Below are 22,709 nucleotides of genomic sequence, written 5' to 3' on the forward strand. Positions count from 1 at the left end.
AAGAGACACGGTTTCCAATGGCTGCAAGGTCAATAAATCTGAGCCCTCGGGTTAAAGTGATTGACAAAAGAACCAGAGGCAACACGAGGGAAAAACCTTCTTACCCAACGAGTGGTTTCGATTTGGAATGCACTGCCTGATAGGGCGGTGGAGACACATTCAATAGTAGTCTTCAAAAGAGGAATTGGATAAATATTTGGAGAAGAAATTCCAGAGCTACGGGGAGCTGGGCAGCGGGACCAGCAGGCCGTGTTTCCGTTCCGCCGACCCTTTACCAACCGGCAGTGACCCCCTATCCGCCCCGTGTGGGAAATTGCCCCGCGGGAACGGATTGGCCGCCTAGGCTTTGGAAGGGAACCACAGTTACGTTAGACAAGAGTGGGGCTGGAAGACAGAGGCAATGAGATCAGGGCTATAGGCCATGTATTACCAGCCTGAAGGAACAGTAGGATTAGCCCCTGCAGGTGGCTCGGCCCCAAGCAGGACTAATCTCTCTCACATTTGTACTGATATTCACACTTTAGGAATTTCATATCCAACGTAATTACCGGGTCTGTTGGCATCGATATTGGCATTCAGGTCATCCTCGGTCATGGCATCATTATCTTCTGGAAGCGGTCTGCAAATTGTAAAAACAAAAGCCCCGAGGCCGTGAAAGGCACTATATAAATGCAAGTCTAGCTTTCTTTTTGAGTGAATGGAAAGGGAGAAGAACAACGTAAGAAATAGGAGGTGTAGGCCCTATGGCCCCTCGAGCCTGCTCCACCATTTAATGAGATCATGGCTGATCGTCAATCTCAACCCCACTTTCCCGCCCGATCTCCATATCCCTTGATTCCCCTAGACTCCAAAAATCTATCGATCGCAGCCTTGAATATATTCAGAGACTCAGCGTCCACAGCCCTCTGGGGTAGAGAATTCCAAAGATTCACCACTCAGTGAAAAAATTCCTCCTCATCCCAGTCCTAAATGGCCGACCCCTCATCCTCTCTGCGTCTAACCTGCCAATCCCCTTCAGAAACTTGTATGTTTCAATGAGACCACCTCTCATTCTTCTAAACTCGAGAGCATAGGCCCATTCTACACAATCTCTCATCATAAGACAGCCCCCTCATCCCAGGAATCAATCTTGTGAACCTCAGTTGTACCACCTCCAAGGCAAGTATATCCTTCCTTAGGTAAGGAGACCCAAACTGTGCACAGTACTCCAGGTGTGGTCTCACCAAAGTCCTGAACCATTGAAACTTACAGCACAGGAGGCCGCCATTCGGTCCGTCGTGCCTGTGCTGGTTTGAGCTTTCTGCTTCTTGCTTTCCCCGTTGAAAATGGCATGGCCAAGATTTGGTAACTCACTATCTAGGCAATTGTACGGGGCAATAGGATATCTTGCACATAGTCAACTGGGCACCACAGTTTGGCAGCTGATGATAAAACCTAGGTTGCCTATTAAAAGCTGAAAGGGACGAGCGGTTCTAGAACTACTACTTTTATTGGGCCTCTATAGACTCATAGGGAGCAGCGTGCGGCAGCCCAGCCCAGAAATCGTCGCGGTTCAGGCCTGCAGGTCCATCAGCAGGCTGGGGCCACTGGAGGGAGCAGCGTGCAACGGCATGCCACTATAGGAATCAGCGCGTGCTGCTGCAGGAGGGCGATGGCCGATTGCAGCACAGACAGGTGCAGCAGGAGCGGCGCGGTCGGGACGGAGGAGCGGCAAGAGTTCATAGAGGGATATGATTGGGGCCCAGGAGAGGCGAAGGTTCGGGGCCCAGGAGAAGCAAGGACCTAGGGGCAGCACGAGGCCAGTGTGGGCCAGCCCACACTGCGGTATGTGCGCGCACTAGGTCCGTGCAGCAGAGCTGGTCTCCAGTTGTCTTGGTTAATTCTCACCACTGGACCAAGACCTCGCTTGGTCAAGCCCGTGTGGTGGCTGATGGGCAATGGCCACCCCACGTTAAAAAAAATCTACGCACAGGCGCTTTCCACCCTTCAGGATGTAGTTCGGGATCCGGAATATCATTGAAACACCTGTGAACTCATCCCTTTTTGGCGTAGAAGCAAGTCATCCTCGTTTCGAGGGACTGCCTATGATGATGATAGAAATTTTACAGCACGGAAGGAGGCCATTTCGGCCCATCGTGTCCGCGCCAGCCGTCATTGCCACCCAGCCTAATCCCACTTTCCAGCTCTCAGTCCGTAGTCCTGTAGGTTCTGGCACTTCAAGTGCACATCCAAGCACTTTTTAAATGTGGTGAGGGTTTCTGCCTCTACCTTTCAGGCAGTGAGTTTCAGACCCCCACCACCCTCTGGGTGAAGACATTTCCCCTCATATCTCCTCTAAACCTCCCCCCAATTACTTTAAATCTCTGCCCCCTGGTTGTTGACCCCTCTGCCAAGGGAAACAGGTTCTTCCTATCCACTCTATCCAGGCCCCTAGTAATTTTATACACCTCCATCAGGTCTCCCCTCAGCCTCCTCTGTTCCAAAAACAAACAGACCCAGCATCTCCAATCATTCCTCATCGCCAAAATTCTCCAGTCTTGGCAACATTCTTGTAAATCTCTGCATCCTTTCCAGTGCAATCACATCTTTCCTGCAACAAGCCCCCTCTTACTCCCCAGTTTCAAATATCACTCTTGCGAGTTACAGGAGGAGGCCATTCTGCCTCAAGTATGCAGCTCCATTCAATCAGATCATGGCTGATCTGTATCGACCCACCTCGGTTCCCTAACCCAACAAAAATCTATCCATCTCAGTCTTGAAATTTGCAATTGACCTCCAGCCCCAACAGCTTTTTGGTGGGGAGAGAGTTCCAGATTCCCGCTCCCCTTTGTGTGAGGAAATGCTTCCTGACATCACCCCTGAACGGCCTGGCTCTAATTTTAAGGTGATGCCCCCTTGTTCTTATAAAGTCCTGTCCCCTCAGTACAGATTCACACGAGGCATGTAGTGAAGTCAAGGTCACTCTGGACCTGCACCTTTATTTCACAGCTCTGGAATGCTGCACTTGCCTGAGACCTGTCCTTATATACCTGTCTCTTGCAAGTGCACCCCTGGTGGTAAGGTATGCTGGTGGTTACAGGTCATATCTTATTACAGTCATGTATAGCATGTTAGGATACAGTTATATATAATAATGTAAGATACATGACATCACCCTCCCCCAAGGTCTTATTGTCTTTATAGGTTCAGTCTCTCAGGTGGTCTACGCTCTCGCGTGGAGCGTCTGAGTTGTGGTTCAGTTGTTTGCCTTGGTGTCTGTTTTTCTTTGGGTGTGGTTGCTGGTATCGCGCCTGGGCTGTCTGTTTCGATTGGTGTGATTGTTGTTGACTCGCCTGGGCTGTCTGTTGGGATTATCCTTTCCTCAGGTTGTTCCCTCTGTCTGTCCACCAGGTGTGGTGCGAGTTCCACATTGTAATCTGCCTCTGGTTCCGCAGTGTTGTTGGTAAATCTGCTTTTGACTTGGTCTACATGCCTCCGGCAGGTTTTGCCATTGTCCATTTGTACTACCAGTAGCCTGTTTCCTTCCTTGCCCGTTACTGTCCCTGCAAGCCATTTGGGACCCCTGCCATAGTTTAGTACAAACACTTTGTCCCCTATCTAATTCCATCTCCCCCTCGAATTTCTGTCATGGTACTCAGTCAGCTTACGGCGCTTTGCCTCAACGATTTCGTGCATGTCTGGGAGGATTAATGAGAGCCTTGTTTTTAAAAGTCCTTTACATCAACAGTTGCGCGGGGGGGATCCCAGTCAGTGAGTACGGACGAGATCTGTATGCCAGCAGCAGTCGCGACAGGCGACCCTGCAGCGTGGGACCTTGGATTTTAAGTATGCCTTGTTTAATGATTTGCACTGCTTTCTCCACCTGGCCGTTGGAGGCTGGCTTGAACGGTGCCATCTTGACGTGATTTATGCCATGGTCAATTATAAAGTCTTGGAATTCTGCGCTGGTGAAGCACGGACCATTGTCACTGACCAATATGTCAGGGATTCCGTGCGTTGCAAACATGGTTGCGAGGCTCTCCACAGTGGTGGAGGTTGTGCTCGAGTTTAAAATGGTGCATTCGATCCACTTTGAAAATGCATCTACAACTACGAGGAACATTTTGCCCATGAATGGGCCCGCATAGTCTACGTGCACCCGCGACCACGGTTTGGTAGGCCAGGGGCTCAGTGGAGCCTCCTTGGGGGCATTGCTGAGTTGGGCACAAATGGTGCACCTTCGGACGCAGAGCTCCAAGTCCGCGTCATTACCAGGCCACCAGACGTGGGATCTGGCTATGGCCTTCATGAGAACGATCCCCGGGTGCTCGCAGTGGAGCACCCGGACAAATGCCTCTCTGCCTCGCAGAGGCATGACTACTCGGCTGCCCCACATCAGGCAGTCTGCTTGTAGTGATAGCTCATGCATGCACCTGTGAAAGGGTTTTAATTCCTCGGGGCAGGCATCGCGAGCCTCTGCCCAGTCACCGGTTAGGACACATCTTTTTACTAAGGATAACGTGGGGTCGCTGGCCGTCCAGGCTCTGATTTGGCGAGCCGTCGTGGGCGAACCTGTGGACTCAAAGGCATTGATTGCCATGACTATCTCACAGTCCTCGAGAGTCTGTTCTCCCGGTTTGGTTTGTGTGTGGGGGTAGCAGCTTGTTTAGTGCTGTGAACTTCTTGTTCCGATATTTCGTTAGTTGTCGTACCTGCATTATAAATCAACCTCGTTTCTTCTTCCCATACCAAGAATGTCTGTGCAACCAGTGCTACTGCCTCTAAGGTCAGGTTCTTGGTCTCTATGAGCTTTCGAAATATGCCTGCGTGGCCTATTCCTTCAATGAAAAAGTCTCTCAGCATTTCTCTCCTCAGTTCATCGGAGAACTCACATAAACTAGCCAACCTCCGAAGTTCCGCCACGAAGTCGGGTATGCTCTGGCCCACACAGCGTCTGTAGTTGTAGAACCTGTGTCTGGCCATGTGTAGGCTGCTCGCTGGCTTCAGGTGGTCTCTTACCAGTGTGCTCAATTCTTCAAATGACTTGCTTGCTGGTTTCTTGGGTGCCAACAGATCCTTCATTAAAGCGTATGTTTTCGAGCCACAGCTGGTCAAGAGATGGGCTCTTCTCTTGTCTGCCTTATCGTCGCCTAACCAGTCTTTGGTTACAAAGCTTTGCTGGAGCCTTTCTATAAAGTCCTCCTAATTGTCTCCCGCATTGTACTTTTCATCTGATCCGTTGTTCGCCATTCTGTGGATTCTGTAATCCCGTAACTCGTCGCCACTGTAAAGTCCTGTCCCCTCAGTACAGATTCACACGAGGCATGTAGTGAAGTCAAGGTCACTCTGGACCTGCACCTTTATTTCACCGCTCTGGAATGCTGCACTTGCCTGAGACCTGTCCTTATATACCTGTCTCTTGCAAGTGCACCCCTGGTGGTAAGGTATGCTGGTGGTTACAGGTCATATCTTATTACAGTTATGTACAGCATGTTAGGATACAGTTATGTATAATAATGTAAGATACATGACAGTTCTGGACTCCCCACACCAGAGGAAATAGTTTCTCTTGATCTACCCTATCAACTCCTTTAATTATCTTAAACATCTCAATTAGATCGCCCCTTATTCTTCTATACGCGAGGGAATACAAGCCTAGTCCATGCAAATTTTCTTCCTAATTTAGTCTTTTTAGAAAGATAGAAAATAGGAGCAGGAGTCGGCCATTCGACCCTTCGAGCCTGCAGCGCCATTCACTTTGATCATGGCTGATCCTCTATCTCAACACCATATTTCCGCTTTTTCCCCATACCCCTTGATGCCTTTTGTGTCTATAAATCTATCTATCTCCCTCTTAAATATATTCAGTGACTTGGCCTCCACAGCCTTCTGTGGTAGAGAAATCCACAGGTTCACCACCCTCTCTGAAGAAATTTCACCTCATCGCGGTCCTAAATTTCCTACCCCGAATCCTGAGACTGTGTGACCCCTTGTTCTAGGCTACCCAGTCCCGGGGGAAACATCCTCCCCGCATCCAGTCTGTCCAGCCCTGTCAGAATTTTATTCGTTTCAATGAGATCCCCTCTCATTCTTCTATACTCTAGTGAATACAGGCCCAGTCGACCCAATCTCTCCTCATACAACAGTCCTGCCTTCCCAGGAATCAGTCTGGTGAACTTTCGCTGCACTCCCTCTATGGCAAGTATATCCTTTCGTAGGTAAGGAGACCAAAACTGCACACAATACTCCAGATGCAATCTCACCAAGGCCCTGTATAACTGTAGTAAGACATCCTTGCTCCTGTACCCAAATCCTCTTGCAATGAAGGTCAACATACAATTTGCCTTCCTAACTGCTTGCTGCACCTGCATGTTTGCTTTCAATGACTGATGTACAAGGACACCCAGGTCTCTCTGTACATCAACATTTCCCAAGCTATCACCAGTTAAATAATACTTTGTCCTGATGTTTTTCCTACCAAAGTGGATAACTTCACATTTATCCATGTTAAACTGCATCTGCCATGTGTTTGCCCACTCACTCAACCCATCTAAATCGCCTGCTACTTGCAACAGATTTATACTTTACGGAACAAACACATTAAAGGGGTATGCATCACATTTAACTTAACGTACGTGGCAAACCCAGGTAAATCAAGAGCCCCCTTTAATGTAGAAATGTATAGAAGGCATCATCTCACTTTGGAAATTCTTCATCCTGCCACTCTTCCCGGAGTTCCATATCCTCGATCCGTACTCCCCCAGGGTTCGAGGACTCCAACTGTTCCTTCTGCAGGCTGGAAGAGTAAAGATTACAGTGAGACGGTGGTTCGACAACTGTGGGGGCCACATTCAGATCAAAGGGAGGGAGGGAGGAGCACCACAACATGTCAAGTTACATCTCTTACTGCAGGACTTGTAAATGACCTCAGTTACCAACAGCATTTCCAAGAAGGGTTTGCCGCACTTCCATGTTTCCCATACTAGTGCATGCAACTTCTCATTGCGATTCAATGCCGAAAGACTGAAGTTCTTTCCGTTATTGCACCAGTCCTTCCCTTCGCTCCGTCAGCTAGGAATCCACGCACAGTGCCTCAACTGGAGAGAAATGTGTTTGAATACAACACAAATATCAGCCGTGGCTCAGTGGGTAGCACGCTCTCCCTCGCCTCTGAGCCAGAAGGTTGTGGGCTCCAGTCCCACGCCAGAGACTCGAGTACAAAATCCAGCCTGACACTCCCAGTGCCAGTACTGAGGGAGCACCGCACTGTTGGAGGGGCCGTACTGAGGGAACGCCGCACTGTCGGAGGGGCCGTGCTGAGGGAGTGCCGCACTGTCGGAGGGGCCATCTTTCGGATGAGATGTTAAACCGAGGCCCCATCTGCTTTCTAAGGTGGACTTAAAAGATCCCACGGCCACTAATTTGAAGAAGAGCAGGGAAGTTCTCTCTGATGATCTGGCTAATATATTTCCAAGCAGTAGATTCTGTCTGTTTCAAGCTAGGGTTGTATCTGGAGAAGATATTGTGAGCTGTATAACACTAAGCTGAAGTACCTGTGAGCACTGATGGTAGTGGTGGCCGTTATGTATTTAATCCCTTGTAACCTGACCACCAGAGGACCCACCTGTTGCATCCCTTGGGAGCAGAGTATATAAGCAGGCCACCCACGAGGTACCTGCACTCTGGAGTCTTAATAAAAGGAGCTAAGGTCATACTTGCTAATTTCACACAGTACTCAATCTGACCATTTATTATGAGTGTAACACTGACAATTTCAGAAACTAGATGACGAGCCACTCACAACATGTATTTACTTCAGTACAAGTTCTAACTACCAGTAAAGACTGAACATGCTGGGGCCATTGTCTCTAGAAAAGGGACTGCTGAGGGGGTGACCTGATCGAAGTCTTTAAAATTATGAAGACGTTCAATAGGGTAGACATAGAAAAGATATTTCCACTCGTGTGTGAGGAGTCCAAAACTAGGGGCCATAAATATGAGATAGTCACTAATAAATCCAATGGGGAATTCAGGAGAAACTTCTCTACCCAGAGAGCGGTGAGAATGTGGAACTCGCTGCCACAGGGAGGGGGTTGAAGCGAATAGCATAGATACATCTAAGGGTAAGTTGGATAAACACATGAGGGAGAAAGGAAGAGAGGGATATGGGGATGGGGTGAGATGAAGAGGGGTGGGAAGAGGCTGGTGTGGAGCATAAACACCGGCACGGAGCGGTGGGGCCCAATGGCCTGTGTCTGGGCTGTAAATACTATGCAGGTCAATTTTTTCTCTAGTACATTGGCACCAATAGGCAAGACAAAACTCTTTTGTTCTGCTTACCCAAGAACGGATATACTTGCCTTCGAGCAAGTGCAACAAAGGTTCACTAGACTAATTCCTGGGATTGGGGGGGGGGGGCGGGGGGGAAAGAGGGGGGCAGGGATTGTCCTATAAGGATTGAGGAGACTCGGCCTATATTCCCTAGAATTTAGAAGAATGGATTAGGAAAAGGGGAGGTGCAACGAGACCTGGGTGTCATGGTACATCAGTCATTGAAAGTTGGCATGTAGGTACAGCAGGCGGTGAAGACGACAAATGGCATGTTGGCCTTCATAGCGAGAGGATTTGAGTATAGGAGCAAGGAGGTCTTACTGCAGTTGTACAGGGTCTTGGTGAGGCCTCACCTTGAATATTATGTGCAGTTTTGGTCTCCTAATCTGAGGAAGGACATTCTTGCTATTGAGGGAGTGCAGCGAAGGTTCATCAGACGGATTCCCGGGATGGCAGGACATATGAAGAAAGACTGGATCGACTAGGCTTATATTCACTGGAATTTAGAAGAATGAGAGGGGATCGCATAGAAACATACATTCTGATGGGATTCAACAGGTTAGATGCAGGAAGAATGTTCCTGATGTTGGGGAAGTCCAGAACCAGGGGTCACAGTCTAAGGATAAGGGGTAAGCCATTTAGGACCGAGATGAGGAGAAACTTCTTCACTCAGAGAATTGTGAACCTGTGGAATTCTCTACCACAGAAAGTTGTTGAGTCCAGTTCGTTGGATATATTCAAAAGGGAGTTAGATGTGGCCCTTACGGCTAAAGCGATCAGGGGGTTTGGAGAGAAATCAGGAATGGGGTACTGAAGTTGCATGATCAGCCATGATCATTTTGAATGGTGGTGCAGGCTCGAAGGGCTGAATGGCCTGCTCCTGCACCTATTTTCTATGTTTCTATGAGAGGTGATCTCATTGAAACATTCTTACAGGGCATGATAGAGTAGATGTTTCCTCTGGCTGGGGAGTCTAGAACTAGGGGGCAGAGTCTCAGAATAAGGGGTCAGCCATATAGGACTGAGATGAGGAGAAATGGCTTCACTCAAAGGATGGTGAATCTTTGGAATTCTCTACCCCAGAGGGCTGTGGAGGCTCAGTCGTTGAGTATATTCAAGGCCGCGATCGGGAAATTTTTGGATATTAAGGGAATCAAGGCACATAGAGATTGGGCGGGAAAGTGGAGTTAAGGTGGAAGATCAGCCAGGGTCTTATTGAATGGCGGAGCAGGCTCGAGAGGCCGCATGATCGACTCCTGCTCTTAATTCTTATGTCAACACGGCTATACCTGTGCCTGAAAACAGCTCTCGGCTCCGTGAGTAAATGCTGGCACGGAGCTAATTATCCCACTCTCTTAAACAAACGCACACAGGCCCGAGCTTGTTTACACTGTAGAACAATCAAACTAAAAGCAAGCTTTGGGCAAGAATAAAAAGGATTTTCAGTCACCGCTTTCACGTAAATACAGCACATCAATTATTTAGAAATTGCTCTTCGAATGTGCAGCAAGGCCAGGAGGTTTCAGAACAAGACATTCTGGAGCCCAGGAGCGAATCAGCTTTTGCAGCCGTGGGTGTTCAAGGCAGGAAATTAAAAAGAATTAATCATTGAGGTGAGTTGTTAATTAAAATGGACCATTTTCTCGCACACCCATTCTGTCTGTCCTCTTAGAATCTTACGGCGCAGAAGGAGACCATTTGGCCCATCGTGCCTGTGCTGGCTCTTTGACGTTTCTATCCAATTAGTCCCACCCCCAACCCTACTCTTGCCCCAGAGCTCTGCAATTTTTTCCCTCTTTGTAATGTATGCTCACAAGAGCTGTTGTACATCGAACCACCTCCTAGATGATGTACGCTGGCAACATATTTCTTCCACCAGCAGTACAGCCTCAATTATGACACGCAGCTCCTGTTTGTGAGCCTGGGGGGGGCGTCAGGACCGCCATGCAGGGGCTGCCTGTCTTTTACCAGGAACTCATCAGGGTCTGGAACAGAATCGCCACCAAGCGCAGCTCTCCGGCGTCTGGACTGGCGGCTGTCCTGGAGGAGTTGCTGCTCAGGAATCTGTACCTCCACGACCCCGATTTTAGGTGACAGGCGGACAAGAGGCTGTGGCTGGCGAGGTGACCAGCGTCAGGGACCTGCTCGATGGCGGAGGAGCAGGCTGGATGGCGCCAGACGTGCTGGCACGGCACCTAAACTGGGCCGACGTCCGGCCAATGCCATCGAGTCGCTAAAAACAGCACTGGGCCCCGACTCCGTTAGGTGTGTTGAGGAGGTTCAAGCACGTGGGGAGATCCCGTCCGAACTGACCCCCGTCTGGACGAAATTCCTCATTGGCGCCAAGCCCCGAAACCTCCCTCGGGAGCCTGCGCCTCACAACTTGAGCCTCCTTGGGGAAATCCCCTCCGTGCCTTTCAGTTCTGCGCAGAGGGGATTCCTGTACGGGCTTGCACACTCTCCACATTGCCATCCTCGTCTGCCGTCCGGACACGCCATGGCGCACCATCTTGCCGTCCGGAGGAGGCAGGGGTCCCCAATGAAGTGCACTCTACGCGGGAGTCCTCCCCTTATTTATTGGGGACTTGGCCTGGAGGATGTTGCACGGAGCAGTCCCGTGGCAATACGTTTTTGTCGGTTCACGGGCTCCCAGGCCGCCTGTAATTTCTGCGGTCTGGAAGAGTCCGTGTTCCACATTTTTATTGAATGTGCGAGGTTGCAGCCCCTCTTCCAATATTTGAAGGGGCTGCTCCTCAAATTCTGGCTGCGCTTCAGTCCCACGCTCCTGATCTTTGGGCACCCTGTGCGGAGGGAAGGCCTCCTCATAGGACTGCTCCTGGGCATGGCCAAGGGGGCCACCAGCCGGTCCAGGCAGCGGGCGATCGAGGGTGTCGTTCAGCCCGACTGCCTGCCTCTCTTCCGCGGTTATATTCGAGCCAGGGTGTCCCTGGAGATGGAGCACATGATGTCCACCGGTACGCTCGCGGCCTTCTGCGAGAGGTGGGCGCCGGAGGGACTGGAGTGCATCATCACCCCCGGCAACCAAATTCTAATTTGATTTTTTTTTTGTCTAAAGTTTAATTTGTTTATTGTGCCGGTTTTAGTGCCCCCCTCCTTTTAGCCAGGGGGCACTTGTATAATTTGTGTTTTGGTGCCCTCGGAAAAAATTTTTTTTTTAATAATTTAAAAAAAAAACAAGGTGGCACCTGAAAAGTTTGTCCTTCCCATTAATCAGGAGATTACTGATCACAACTTAAAATAGTTGGCGAGCTGTTGAGTTGGGAGTGGCTTAGCCAGTCACGTGATGTTCACAAGACTCAATAAAACCCCGGTCAGTTGGGTCTAGGTCATCCACGATGAGGTATGCAGTTGTGAGCCTAGTGGATGAACCGGTAATGTGTAGTGTGATCGTTAAACCATTCGCTAATAAACCAACTAGTTCTTAATGGCAAACAACCCATGAAGCAAATACATTACACACTTCAACTCAATGTCCAATTCCCGTTTGAAAGTTACAATTGAATCTGCTCCCACTGCCCTTTCAGGCAGCGCGTTCCAGATCACAACAACTCGCTGCGTAAACTTCTCATCTCCCCCTCTAGTTCTTTTGCCAATCATCTTAAATCTGATGGGATTGAAGGCCGATAAATGAGGATGTCATAGCAGCGCATTTGGAAAATGGTGACATGATAGGTCCAAGTCAGCATGGATTTGTGAAAGGGAGATCATGCTTGACAAATCTTCTGGAATTTTTTGAGGATGTTTCCAATAAAGTGGACAAAGGAGTACCAGTTGATGTGGTATATTTGGACTTTCAGAAGGCTTTCGACAAGGTCCCACACAGGAGATTAATGTGCAAAGTTAAAGCACATGGGATTGGGGGTAGTGTGCTGACGTGGATTGAGAACTGGTTGTCAGACAGGAAGCAAAGAGTAGGAGTAAATGGGTACTTTTCGGAATGGCAGGCAGTGACTAGTGGGGTACCGCAGGGTTCTGTGCTGGGGCCCCAGCTGTTTACATTGTACATTAATGATTTAGACGAGGGGATTAAATGTAGTATCTCCAAATTTGTGGATGACACTAAGTTGGGTGGCAGTGTGAGCTGCGAGGAGGATGCTATGAGGCTACAGAGTGACTTGGATAGGTTAGGTGAGTGGGCAAATGCGTGGCAGATGAAGTATAATGTGGATAAATGTGAGGTTATCCACTTTGGTGGTAAAAACAGAGAGACAGACTATTATCTGAATGGTGACAGATTAGGAAAAGGGAAGGTGCAACAAGACCTGGGTGTCATGGTACATCAGTCATTGAAGGTTGGCATGCAGGTACAGCAGGCGGTTAAGAAAGCAAATGGCATGTTGGCCTTCATAGCGAGGGGATTTGAGTACAGGGGCAGGGAGGTGTTGCTACAGTTGTACAGGGCCTTGGTGAGGCCACACCTGGAGTATTGTGTACAGTTTTGGTCTCCTAACTTGAGGAAGGACATTCTTGCTATTGAGGGAATGCAGCGAAGGTTCACCAGACTGATTCCCGGGATGGCGGGACTGACATATCAAGAAAGACTGGATCAACTGGGCTTGTATTCACTGGAGTTCAGAAGAGTGAGAGGGGACCTCATAGAAACGTTTAAAATTCTGACGGGTTTGGACAGGTTGGATGCAGGAAGAATGTTCCCAATGTTGGGGAAGTCCAGAACATGGGTCACAGTCTAAGGATAAGGGGTAAGCCATTTAGGACCGAGATAAGGAGAAACTTCTTCACCCAGAGAGTGGTGAACCTGTGGAATTCTCTACCACAGAAAGTAGTTGAGGCCAATTCACTAAATATATTCAAAAGGGAGTTAGATGAAGTCCTTACTACTCGGGGGATCAAGGGGTATGGCGTGAAAGCAGGAAGTGGGTACTGAAGTTTCATGTTCAGCCATGAACTCATTGAATGGCGGTGCAGGCTAGAAGGGCTGAATGGCCTGCTCCTGCACCTATTTTCTATGTTTCTATGTTTCCTCTGGTAACCGACCCTCCTGCCACTGGAAACATCCGAAAGACGGCACCTCCGACAGTGCAGCGCTCGCTTAACACTGCACTGGCGTGTCAGCCGGAGAGGGTTTAATGTCTCATCTGAAAGACAGCACCTCCGGCAGAGCGGCACTCCCACAGTACTCCATATACTGGCAATGGGAGTGTCAACCTAGATTCTCCCCCACCCCACCCCACTGCTGTACTCCCAGCCTCCAGATCTCTGAGCGCCGGGGAACGTCCAAAACATGCAGATAATCGTAACCTTGTCAACCTTTCCAGCACTTTGTTTTCATTGGGGATATCGGGGTGGGCAGGCTGGGAGTGGGGTGGAGATCACAGAGTCAGGAATCCGGTAGAATTTGCAGTGGGGCAATCAGGGATATCGGGGCTGAGAGTGCAGCAGAGAGATCGGTGGGTGGGGGGGCAGTGGAGCGCGGGGTCAGGCCAACGGTCAGAGTTCATGAAAGTTGTAAAAATTATGCTTAATGTATACAATATTGCACACACTTGGTCACTATGGTACAGAAATGATGACACGGTCTGTTTTTGACCAATGATTAATACCAAAGTTGTAAAAAACGGTTTGTATAGCGTTGCTCCCCTTATACCCAAGTGGAGGAAGTGCATACAGGAGGGCGCTGAGCACCTCGAGTCTCGTCGCCGAGAGCATGCAGAAACCAAGCGCAGGCAGCGGAAGGAGCGTGCGGCAAACCAGTCCCACCCTCCCCTTCCCTCAACCACTGTCTGTCCCACCTGTGACAGAGTCTGTGGCCCTCGTATTGGACTGTTCAGTCACCAAAGAACTCACTTCAGGAGTGGAAGCAAGTCTTCCTCGATCCCGAGGGATTGCCTATGATGATGATAGAACACGAGACCGCTCCACATCCGGCAAAATCCCTTATTCGGCACAGGCCAGGTCCCGGGGGTGCCAGATAAGGGAAGTTCAACCTGCACTTTTTGGAGTGGTGTCACTGTTGTAATGTGGGAAACGCGGCGCACAGCAAGCTCCCACACATAGCAATGATAATGACCCAGGTCATCTGGGTTTGGTGATGTCGGTTGAGGGATAAATATTGGCCCAGGACACCGGAGAGAACTCCCCTGCTCTTTGAAATAGTGGTTGTGCGATCTTTTACGCCCATCTGAAAGAGCAGACGGGGGCATCGGTTTAACGTCTCATCCGAAAGGCGGCACCTCCGGCAGTGGAGCGCTCCCTCAGTACCGTCCCACCGGCAGTGTGGCGCTCCCTCAGTACCGCCCCACCGGCAGTGTGGCGCTCCCTCAGTACCGTCCCTCCGGCAGTGTGGCGCTCCCTCAGTACTGTCCCTCCGGCAGTGGAGCGCTCCCTCAGTACCGCCCCACCGGCAGTGTGGCGCTCCCTCAGTACTTTCCCTCCGGCAGTGTGGCGCTCCCTCAGTACTGCCCCTCCGGCAGTGCGGCGCTCCCTCAGTACCGCCCCACCGGCAGTGTGGCGCTCCCTCAGTACTGCCCCTCCGGCAGTGCGGCGCTCCCTCAGTACCGCCCCACCGGCAGTGTGGCGCTCCCTCAGTACTTTCCCTCCGGCAGTGTGGCGCTCCCTCAGTACTGCCCCTCCGGCAGTGCGGCGCTCCCTCAGTACCGCCCCTCCGACAGCGCAGTGTGGCGCTCCCTCAGCACCGCCCTTCCGGCAGTGTGGCGCTCCCTCAGTACCGCCCCTCCGACAGCGCAGTGCGGCGCTCCCTCAGTACCGCCCTTCCGACAGCGCAGTGCGGCGCTCCCTCAGTACTGCCCCTCCGACAGCGCCGTGCGGCACTCCCTCGGCACTGTCCCTCCGACAGTGTGGCGCTCCCTCAGCACTGCCCCTCCGTCAGAGCAGCACTGCACTGGGAGTGTCGGCCTGGATTATGGACTCGAGTCTCTCGAGTGGGGACTCGCACCCACAACCTTCTGACTCACTGAGCCAGGGCTGACAGACCCCTCCCATTCTCCAGACGCGCATTATTCCGATAATTCTCTGCAGGAGAACATGTCTTTGCAGGTCACACTGTACGTCAGTATGCCGGTGCAGCACTGGCCCGGAATCCAGGGAATGTCTAGAATGAAACATTCGCTGGGTTTGTGCAGTCAACAGTTGCAGCGATCACGGGGGAGGGAGGGGAGAGCATGTCGAGGGCAGAAACGTTGCTTAAAGGACTGGAACCAACAGTTAAAAAAATACAGCTACATATAAATTTTCTAAAGTTCACAATATTACTTTATTTAAAAACAAATGTAACTTGATGCCTTGAATACAACGCCCTAACTACGCTGAAAAAACTGGTCCATCAAAAATGCAGAAGTAAAGTTATAGCGCACCCAAACACATAGTTTTTAAAAAGGCACTTACCAGGTTTGCCTGCAATTAACGTATGGTCTGATCAGCGCGTTTGGCAGAGGGCGAAATGTGCAGGAAGCCGACTTTCTCGCCTTTGATCCTGAAGGCAGCCTTCGCTATAGGCTAGAGTCGACTGCTGGGCGTTTGCACCGTCGCAGCTCACCTGCCGACCAGGCATGCACACCGCACACCACACCCATCGGCCTCAAGTTACCCCGGCAACTCGACACGCAGCCCTGCTTCAGCTGCTGCCAGTGACAACACAGGACGAAAAGGCAGAAAGAGTCAGCCCATCTCCGGCCTCAGCACCGATAAGGAGTTGACAGGGTCGATAGCAGACACACGATTTCCTCTGGTGGTAGGGGCAAGTCCAGAACAAAGGGGAAATCACCTTAAAAATCAGGGCCGGGCCGTTCAGGGTTGATGTCTAGAAGCACTTCTTCACACAAAGGGGAGTGGAAATCTCCAAAAAGCTGTTGAGGCCTGGGGAAGGGTGGGAGGGAAGGGGAGGGGAGGGGGGGGTGAGAGGGAGGGGGTGAGGAGAGGGGAGGTGAGGGAGAGGAGGTGAGGGAGGGGAGGTGAGGGAGAGGAGAGGGAGAGGAGGTGAGGGGAGGGGGGGAGGTGAGGGGAGGGGGGGGTGAGGGAGAGGAGTGGAGAGGGAAAGGAGGTGGGGAGGGGGGAGGGAGAGGAGGTCAATTGCAAATATCAAAAATGAGAGTGATGCATATTTGTTGGGCAAGGGCATGAAGGGTTCATAGAATCATAGAAATTTACAGCACGGAAGGAGGCCATTTCGGCCCATCGTGTCCGCGCCGGCCGACAAAGAGCCACCCAGCCTAATCCCACTTTCCCACTCTCGGTCCGTAACCCTGTAGGTTACAGCACTTCAAGTGCACATCCAGGTACTTGTTAAACGCGGTGAGGGTTTCTGCCTCTATCACCCTTTCAGGCAGTGAGTTCCAGACCCCCACCACCCTCTGGGTGAAGAAATCCCCCTCAAATCCCCTCTAAACCTCCTACCAATTACTTTAAATCTATGCCCCCTGCTTATTGACCTATCTGCTAAGGAAAATAAGTCCTCCCTATCCACTCTATCTGGGCCCCTCAGAACTTTATACACCTCAAATTGCATCTCAGTCAGTGTGAATGTGCTGTGACAATGTTTACCTGGGCTATCAGTGTTCAGGGAGCATGCAAACTGTTAAGTAGTGTGCCTCATTACCATTAAACATTTGTTATAATAAATATAATGATTAGCTCAGCATTACCAAGTTTTAGAAGTGAATTTTAAATCGGGTTGAAAATGGACTTTTGCCCATCCAAAGAAGCACAGACTTCAGAAGCAAAGCCCAACATGGAATTAGAAGCAACAGGCCTTGCCTCACTAATCCCCAGGAATTCTTTAGGGAGGCCACTCAGCGGTCCAAGGGTACTGTATTCTCACAGGAAATTTGATAAATTTACATTGATTAGTCTTATTCTGGGTCTCCTGCTGTATCCATTACTTATTAATGCAATTTTTTGTTTTGAGAACACTAGGGAGCGCTGCACTGTCGGGGAGGACGGTACTGAGGGAGCACCGCAGTGTCGGAGGGGCGGTACTGAGGGAGCGCCGTACTGCGCTGTCGGAAGGGCGGTACTGAGGGAGCGCCGTACTGCGCTGTCGGAGGGGCGGTACTGAGGGAGCACCGTACTGCGCTGTCGGAGGGGCAGTACTGAGGGAGCGCCGTACTGCGCTGTCGGAGGGGCGGTACTGAGGGAGCGCCGTACTGCGCTGTCGGAGGGGCGGTACTGAGGGATAGCCGTACTGTCGGAGGGACAGTACCAGAGGCCTGGTCTAATGATCCAGAGACACAAGTCCAAATCCTACCACAGCTGCTGGGAATTTAAATTCAATTAAATAAATCTGGAATAAAAAGCTAGCATCAGTAATAGTGACCATTAAACTACTGTAAATCCCATCTGGTTCACTGATGTCTTTTAGGGAAGGAAATCTGCCACTCTTACCCAGTCTGGCCTATATGTTGACTCTTAACTGCCCCTCTGAAATGGCCTTAACAAGCCACTATATTGTATTCAAAGCAGTGGCTCACCACCACCTTCTCCACGGCAACGAGGGGTGGGCAATAAATGCCGGCCTTGCCGACGACACCCACATCCCGTGACTGAAAAAATATATAAGGTTTTGAAAAGCCTGTAGATTGTAGGATGAATATAATGGGTCTTACAGTTATGGGATCCTTAAAAAGAGACTGTAAATGAATCCTTATTTCCAGTCAGGGAGGGGCACGAACGTGCAGTTGGGACAGCCAGTCAGCAGCTCACTGCCTCCCGAAAGCAATTGTTCTATGCGGAGCTCCTTCATGGCAAACGAGCCAAAGGTGGGCAGCGGAAACGTTACAAGGACACCCTCAAAGCCTCCCTGGTGAAGTGCGACATCACCACTGACACCTGGGAGACCCTGGCCGAGGTGGAAAAAGTGAATCCGGGAGGGCATTGAGCTCTTCGAATCTCAACGCTGCGAGCGTGAAGAGGTCAGGCGCAGGCAGCGGAAGGAGCGTGTGGTAAATCAGTGCCACCCCCCCTCCTTCCCCCGAAGAGTATCTGTCCCACCTGTGACAGGGTCTGTGGCTCTCGTGTTGGGACTGTTCAGCCACCAAAGAACTCACTTTAGGAGTGGAAGTCTTCCTCGATTCCGAGGGATTGCCTATGATGATGATCTCCCGTAAAATACAATCTGCCGATGACACAAATGGCTCCGAGCATAAGGGAGATGGGACGCATTCAATGGGACAAGCCAATAAGATCGATTGACTAGGGAGCGGCTGATTGGCGAACGTAGATAAACACAAGGAGTGCAGAATGCACACCCTACCAGCGGGGTTTCTTGAAGGCAAGGGTGGACGGAAAAGGCCTCATTGTTCAGAGGGTTTCCAGTCAAGGTGAATCTATCAACAAGGCGACCAAATACCAAGATACAACTCCGAGAGCATTTGACTGCAAGTCTCAACAGGTTATTCCAACCGTCAGTTTATGCAAAACTATGCTGCCCCATATCCTACTTCTCACTGATTGTTACAGCATTAAGTACGGGGAATATGAAGCTTAGGCACGACTATGATAAGAATATAAGAATTAAGAGCAGGAGTCAGCCATACAGCCCCTCGAGCGTGCTCCACTAATAAGATCACGGCTGATCTGATCTTGGCCTCAACTCAATTTCTCTGCCTGTTCCCCATAACCCTTGACTCCCCTATAGTTCAAGAACTGTCTACACAGGTGGCTGGTTATAAAGAAAATCCTGTAACCTATAACCCAATAGCAATGCGGCCGTGTTTAGTCAAATTCTTGAAACACAAACATAGAAAATAGGAGCAGTAGTAGGCCATTTGCCTCTTCAAGTCTGCACCGCCATTCAATATGATCACAGCTGATCCTCTATCTCAACACCATATTCCCACTTTCCCCCCCCCCCAAGTGCTTTTAGTTATATTATTTGAATACATCACTCGCACCATGTGACTGCAGCTGCGGGGTTGTCCAGAGTCTTTCGGCGGTTTTCGTGATCGCAGGGCTATGTGGTCAGATGCTCACTTAAGGGTCAAGAATGACACCAAGGTTGTGAACAGGGTGGCGGTGTACCACTGCAAGGTACAGCGCGAGCTGGTGCAGGAGGGCGATGGCAGCGAAGGGGGACGTCATCAAGGTCCAGGTAGGTGATTGGAGCGTGGGCAGGTACAGCAGGAGCGGCGAGGTCGGGGCGAAGGAGCGGCAAGAGAATGTAGAGGGACGTGATTGGGGCTCAGGAGAGACGCGAGTTCGGGGCCAGAAGAGGCGAGGGCCCAGGGGCGGCGAGGGCCCAGGGGCAGCACGGGCCCAGCCCACACTGTGCGATATGTGCGCGCACTAGGTCCGTGCAGCAGAGCTGGTCTCCAGTCGGCCTGGTTAACCCTTGCCACTGGACCAAGACCTAGCTCTGTCAAGCCCGTGTGGTGGCTGGTGTGCAACGGCCACCCCATGTTAAATAAATCCACCCACAGGTGTCTTCCATCCTTCAAGATGTAGTTCGAGATCTGGAACATTAGGTCCTTCATTGAAACACCTGTGAACTCATCCCTTATTGGCGTAGAAGCAAGTCATCCTCGTTTTGAGGGACTGCCTGTGATGATGATGATGAACAGTCCGATTCAGCCTCAGATAGAAGTTGAGCAGAGGGATGGAGTCGGTGGCTAGGGAACGGAGTTTGTGGCGGGGACCGAAGACAATGGCTTCAGTCTTCCCAATATTTAGTTGGAGGACATTTCTTCCAGTACAGTACTGGATGTCGGACAAGCAGTGTGACAATTTAGAGGCAGTGGAGGGGTCGAGAGAATTGGTGGTGAGGTAGAGCTGGATGTCGTCAGCGTACATGAGGAAAGCGACCCAGTGTTTTTGGATCGACTAGGCTTATATTCACTGGAATTTAGAAGAATGAGAGGGGAATCTCATAGAAACATAAGAATTCTGATGGGACTGGACAGGTTAGATGCAGGAAGAATGTTCCCAATGTTGGGGAAGTCCAGAACCAGGGGTCACAGTCTAAGGATAAGGGGTAAGCCATTTAGGACCGAGATGAGGAGAAACTTCTTCACTCAGAGAATTGTGAACCTGTGGAATTCTCTACCACAGAAAGTTGTTGAGGCCAGTTCGTTAGATATATTCAAGAGGGAGTTAGATGTGGCCCTTATGGCTCAAGGGATCAGGGGCTATGGAGAGAAAGCAGGAATGGGGTACTGAAGTTGCGTGATCAGCCATGATCATATTGAATGGTGGTGCAGGCTCGAAGGGCCGAATGGCCTACTCCTGCACCTATTTTCTGTGTTTCTATGATGTCGCCAAGGGGCAGCGTGTACAAGAGTATTAGGAGAGGGCCAAGGATAGATCCTTGGAGGATTCCACAGCAATGATCCCCGTCATTATTTTTTGGGCCTGTGCGACCCATTGAAAATTGCGTGCGTGCAAAAGCCGGCTCACCGGCTGCCCGGGACATCGAGAGCACTGTGACCGCACAGCTTAAAAGGAACCATTGCTCCAGAGGGAACGCTGCAGTAACATGAAGAGAAGCCATTGCAGGTGATTCTCTGGCTCCAACTGGATAAATAAGAACGGAACCAGGAGAGTGCAGTCCCACCCAGCTGGGTGACGGTGGAGAGGCGTTGAAGGAGGATGCAATGGTCATTATCATCATAGGCAGTCCCTCGAAACGAGGATGACTTGCTTCCACGCCAAAAAAGGATGAGTTCACAGGTGTTTCAATGAAGGACCGAATATTCCAGATCCCGAACTATATCTTGAAGGATGGAAGATGCCTGTGCGCGGATTTTAAAAAAAAAAAATGTGCGGTGGTTGTTGCATACCAGCTACCACACGGGCTTGACAGAGCTAGGTCTTGGTCCAGTAGCAAGGATTACCCAAGATGACTGGAGACCAGCTCTGCTGCACGGACCTAGTGCGCGCACATATCGCACAGTGTGGGCTGGCCCGTGCTGCCCCTGGGCCCTCGCCTCTTCTGAGCCCCGAACTCACGCCTCTCCTGGGCCCGGATCACATCCCTCTACGAACTCTCGCCGCTCCTTCACCCCGACCTCCCCACTCCTGCTGTACCTGCCCGCACTGCAGTCAGCGACTTGGATTTGGGTGACGTCAAATCCAGTCGCCCTCCTGCAGCAGCAAGCACTGCTCCTTGACGTGGCACGCTGCCTCACGTTGCTCCCTCTAATGGCCCCGGCCTGCTGATGGTCATGCTGTGGTCAACCGTGTAGAGAGATCGAGAAGGACGAGGAGGGATAGTTGACCACGGTCACAGTCACACAAGATGTCATTTGTGACTTTGCCGGGAGCCGTTTCGGTACCGTGGCAGGGACAGAAATCAGTTGGAAGGGATTCAAACATGGAGTTGCGGGAAAGACGGTCACGGATTTGGAGGCGACAGCACATTCAAGGACTTTGCAGAGGAAAGGGAGGCTGGAGATGGGATGGTAGCTTGCAACGATGGAGGGGTCAAGGGTTCTTTGTTGGGAGGAGATGGGCGCAGTCCTCAGATTTGAAGGGGAGAGGGACAGTACCCGAGGAGAGAGAGCACTGAACAATATCAGCTGACATGGGGACCAGGGGGCATTAAGGAAAGTGGAGGAGGAGGCTAGGAGGAGAAAGGGGGCTGCGTGAAAGGGGAGGAAAGGACGAGGGGAGGGAGGAGGAAAGGAGCCACGTGGAAGGAGTTATGAGGGCAAGGGAAGAGGGATGGAGTCAAATGGAGGAAGGCTCTGAGGAGGAGGAAGGGAAGGCTATACATTAAGAGAGGAAAGAGACCACCTATGGGAGGCGGAGGAGGTTGATTTCGGAGATAAGGGGGTTAGTTATGAGTGTGTGGATAAGTGTGAGATTATCAACCTTGGTGGCAAAAACAGGAAGGCAGATTATCTGAATGGTGAATAATTAGTAAAAGGGGAGGTGCAACGAGACCTGGGTGTCATGGTACATCAGTCTTTGAAAGTAGGCATGCAGGCACAGCAGGCAGTAAGGAAAGCAAATGGCATGTTCATAGCGAGAGGATTTGAGTGTAGGAGCAAGGAGGTCTTACTGCAGCTGTACAGGGCCTTGGTGAGACCACACCTTGAGTATTGTGTGCAGTTTTGGTCTCCTAATCTGAGGAAGGACATTCTTGTTATTGAGGGAGTGCAGCGAAGGTTCACCAGACTGATTCTCGGGATGGCAGGACTGACATATGAAGAAAGACTGGATCGACTAGGCTTATATTTACTGGAATTTAGAAGAATGAGAGGAGATCTCATAGAAACATATAAAATTCTGACAGGTTTGGACAGGTTAGAGGCAGGAAGAATGTTCCCGATGTTGGGGAAGTCCGGAACCAGGGGTCACAGTCCAAGGATAAGGGGTAAGCCATTTAGGACCGAGATGAGGAGAAACTTTTTCACCCAGAGAGTTCTGAACCTGTGGAATTCTCTACCACAGAAAGTTGTTGGGGCCAG

The 22,709-nt window shown here is 50.7% G+C and overlaps 1 protein-coding gene across 5 annotated transcripts in view; it reads right to left on the reverse strand.

The window, feature by feature from the left end:
• The window catches only part of bnipl (BCL2 interacting protein like), a 69,086-nt gene that overhangs the window by 29,049 nt on the left and 17,328 nt on the right, over positions 1–22,709 (reverse strand). For all 5 annotated transcript variants that reach the window (XM_070868589.1, XM_070868591.1, XM_070868588.1 and 2 more), the window contains 2 exons: positions 6,680–6,775; positions 549–619 (listed from right to left, as the gene is read on the reverse strand). In XM_070868589.1, coding sequence (XP_070724690.1) covers positions 549–619; positions 6,680–6,775 — 167 coding nt within the window. The remainder of the gene's footprint in view (positions 1–548; positions 620–6,679; positions 6,776–22,709) is intronic.

Source organism: Pristiophorus japonicus, chromosome 30 (assembly GCF_044704955.1).
Source record: "Pristiophorus japonicus isolate sPriJap1 chromosome 30, sPriJap1.hap1, whole genome shotgun sequence".
NCBI lineage: Eukaryota > Metazoa > Chordata > Chondrichthyes > Pristiophoridae > Pristiophorus > Pristiophorus japonicus.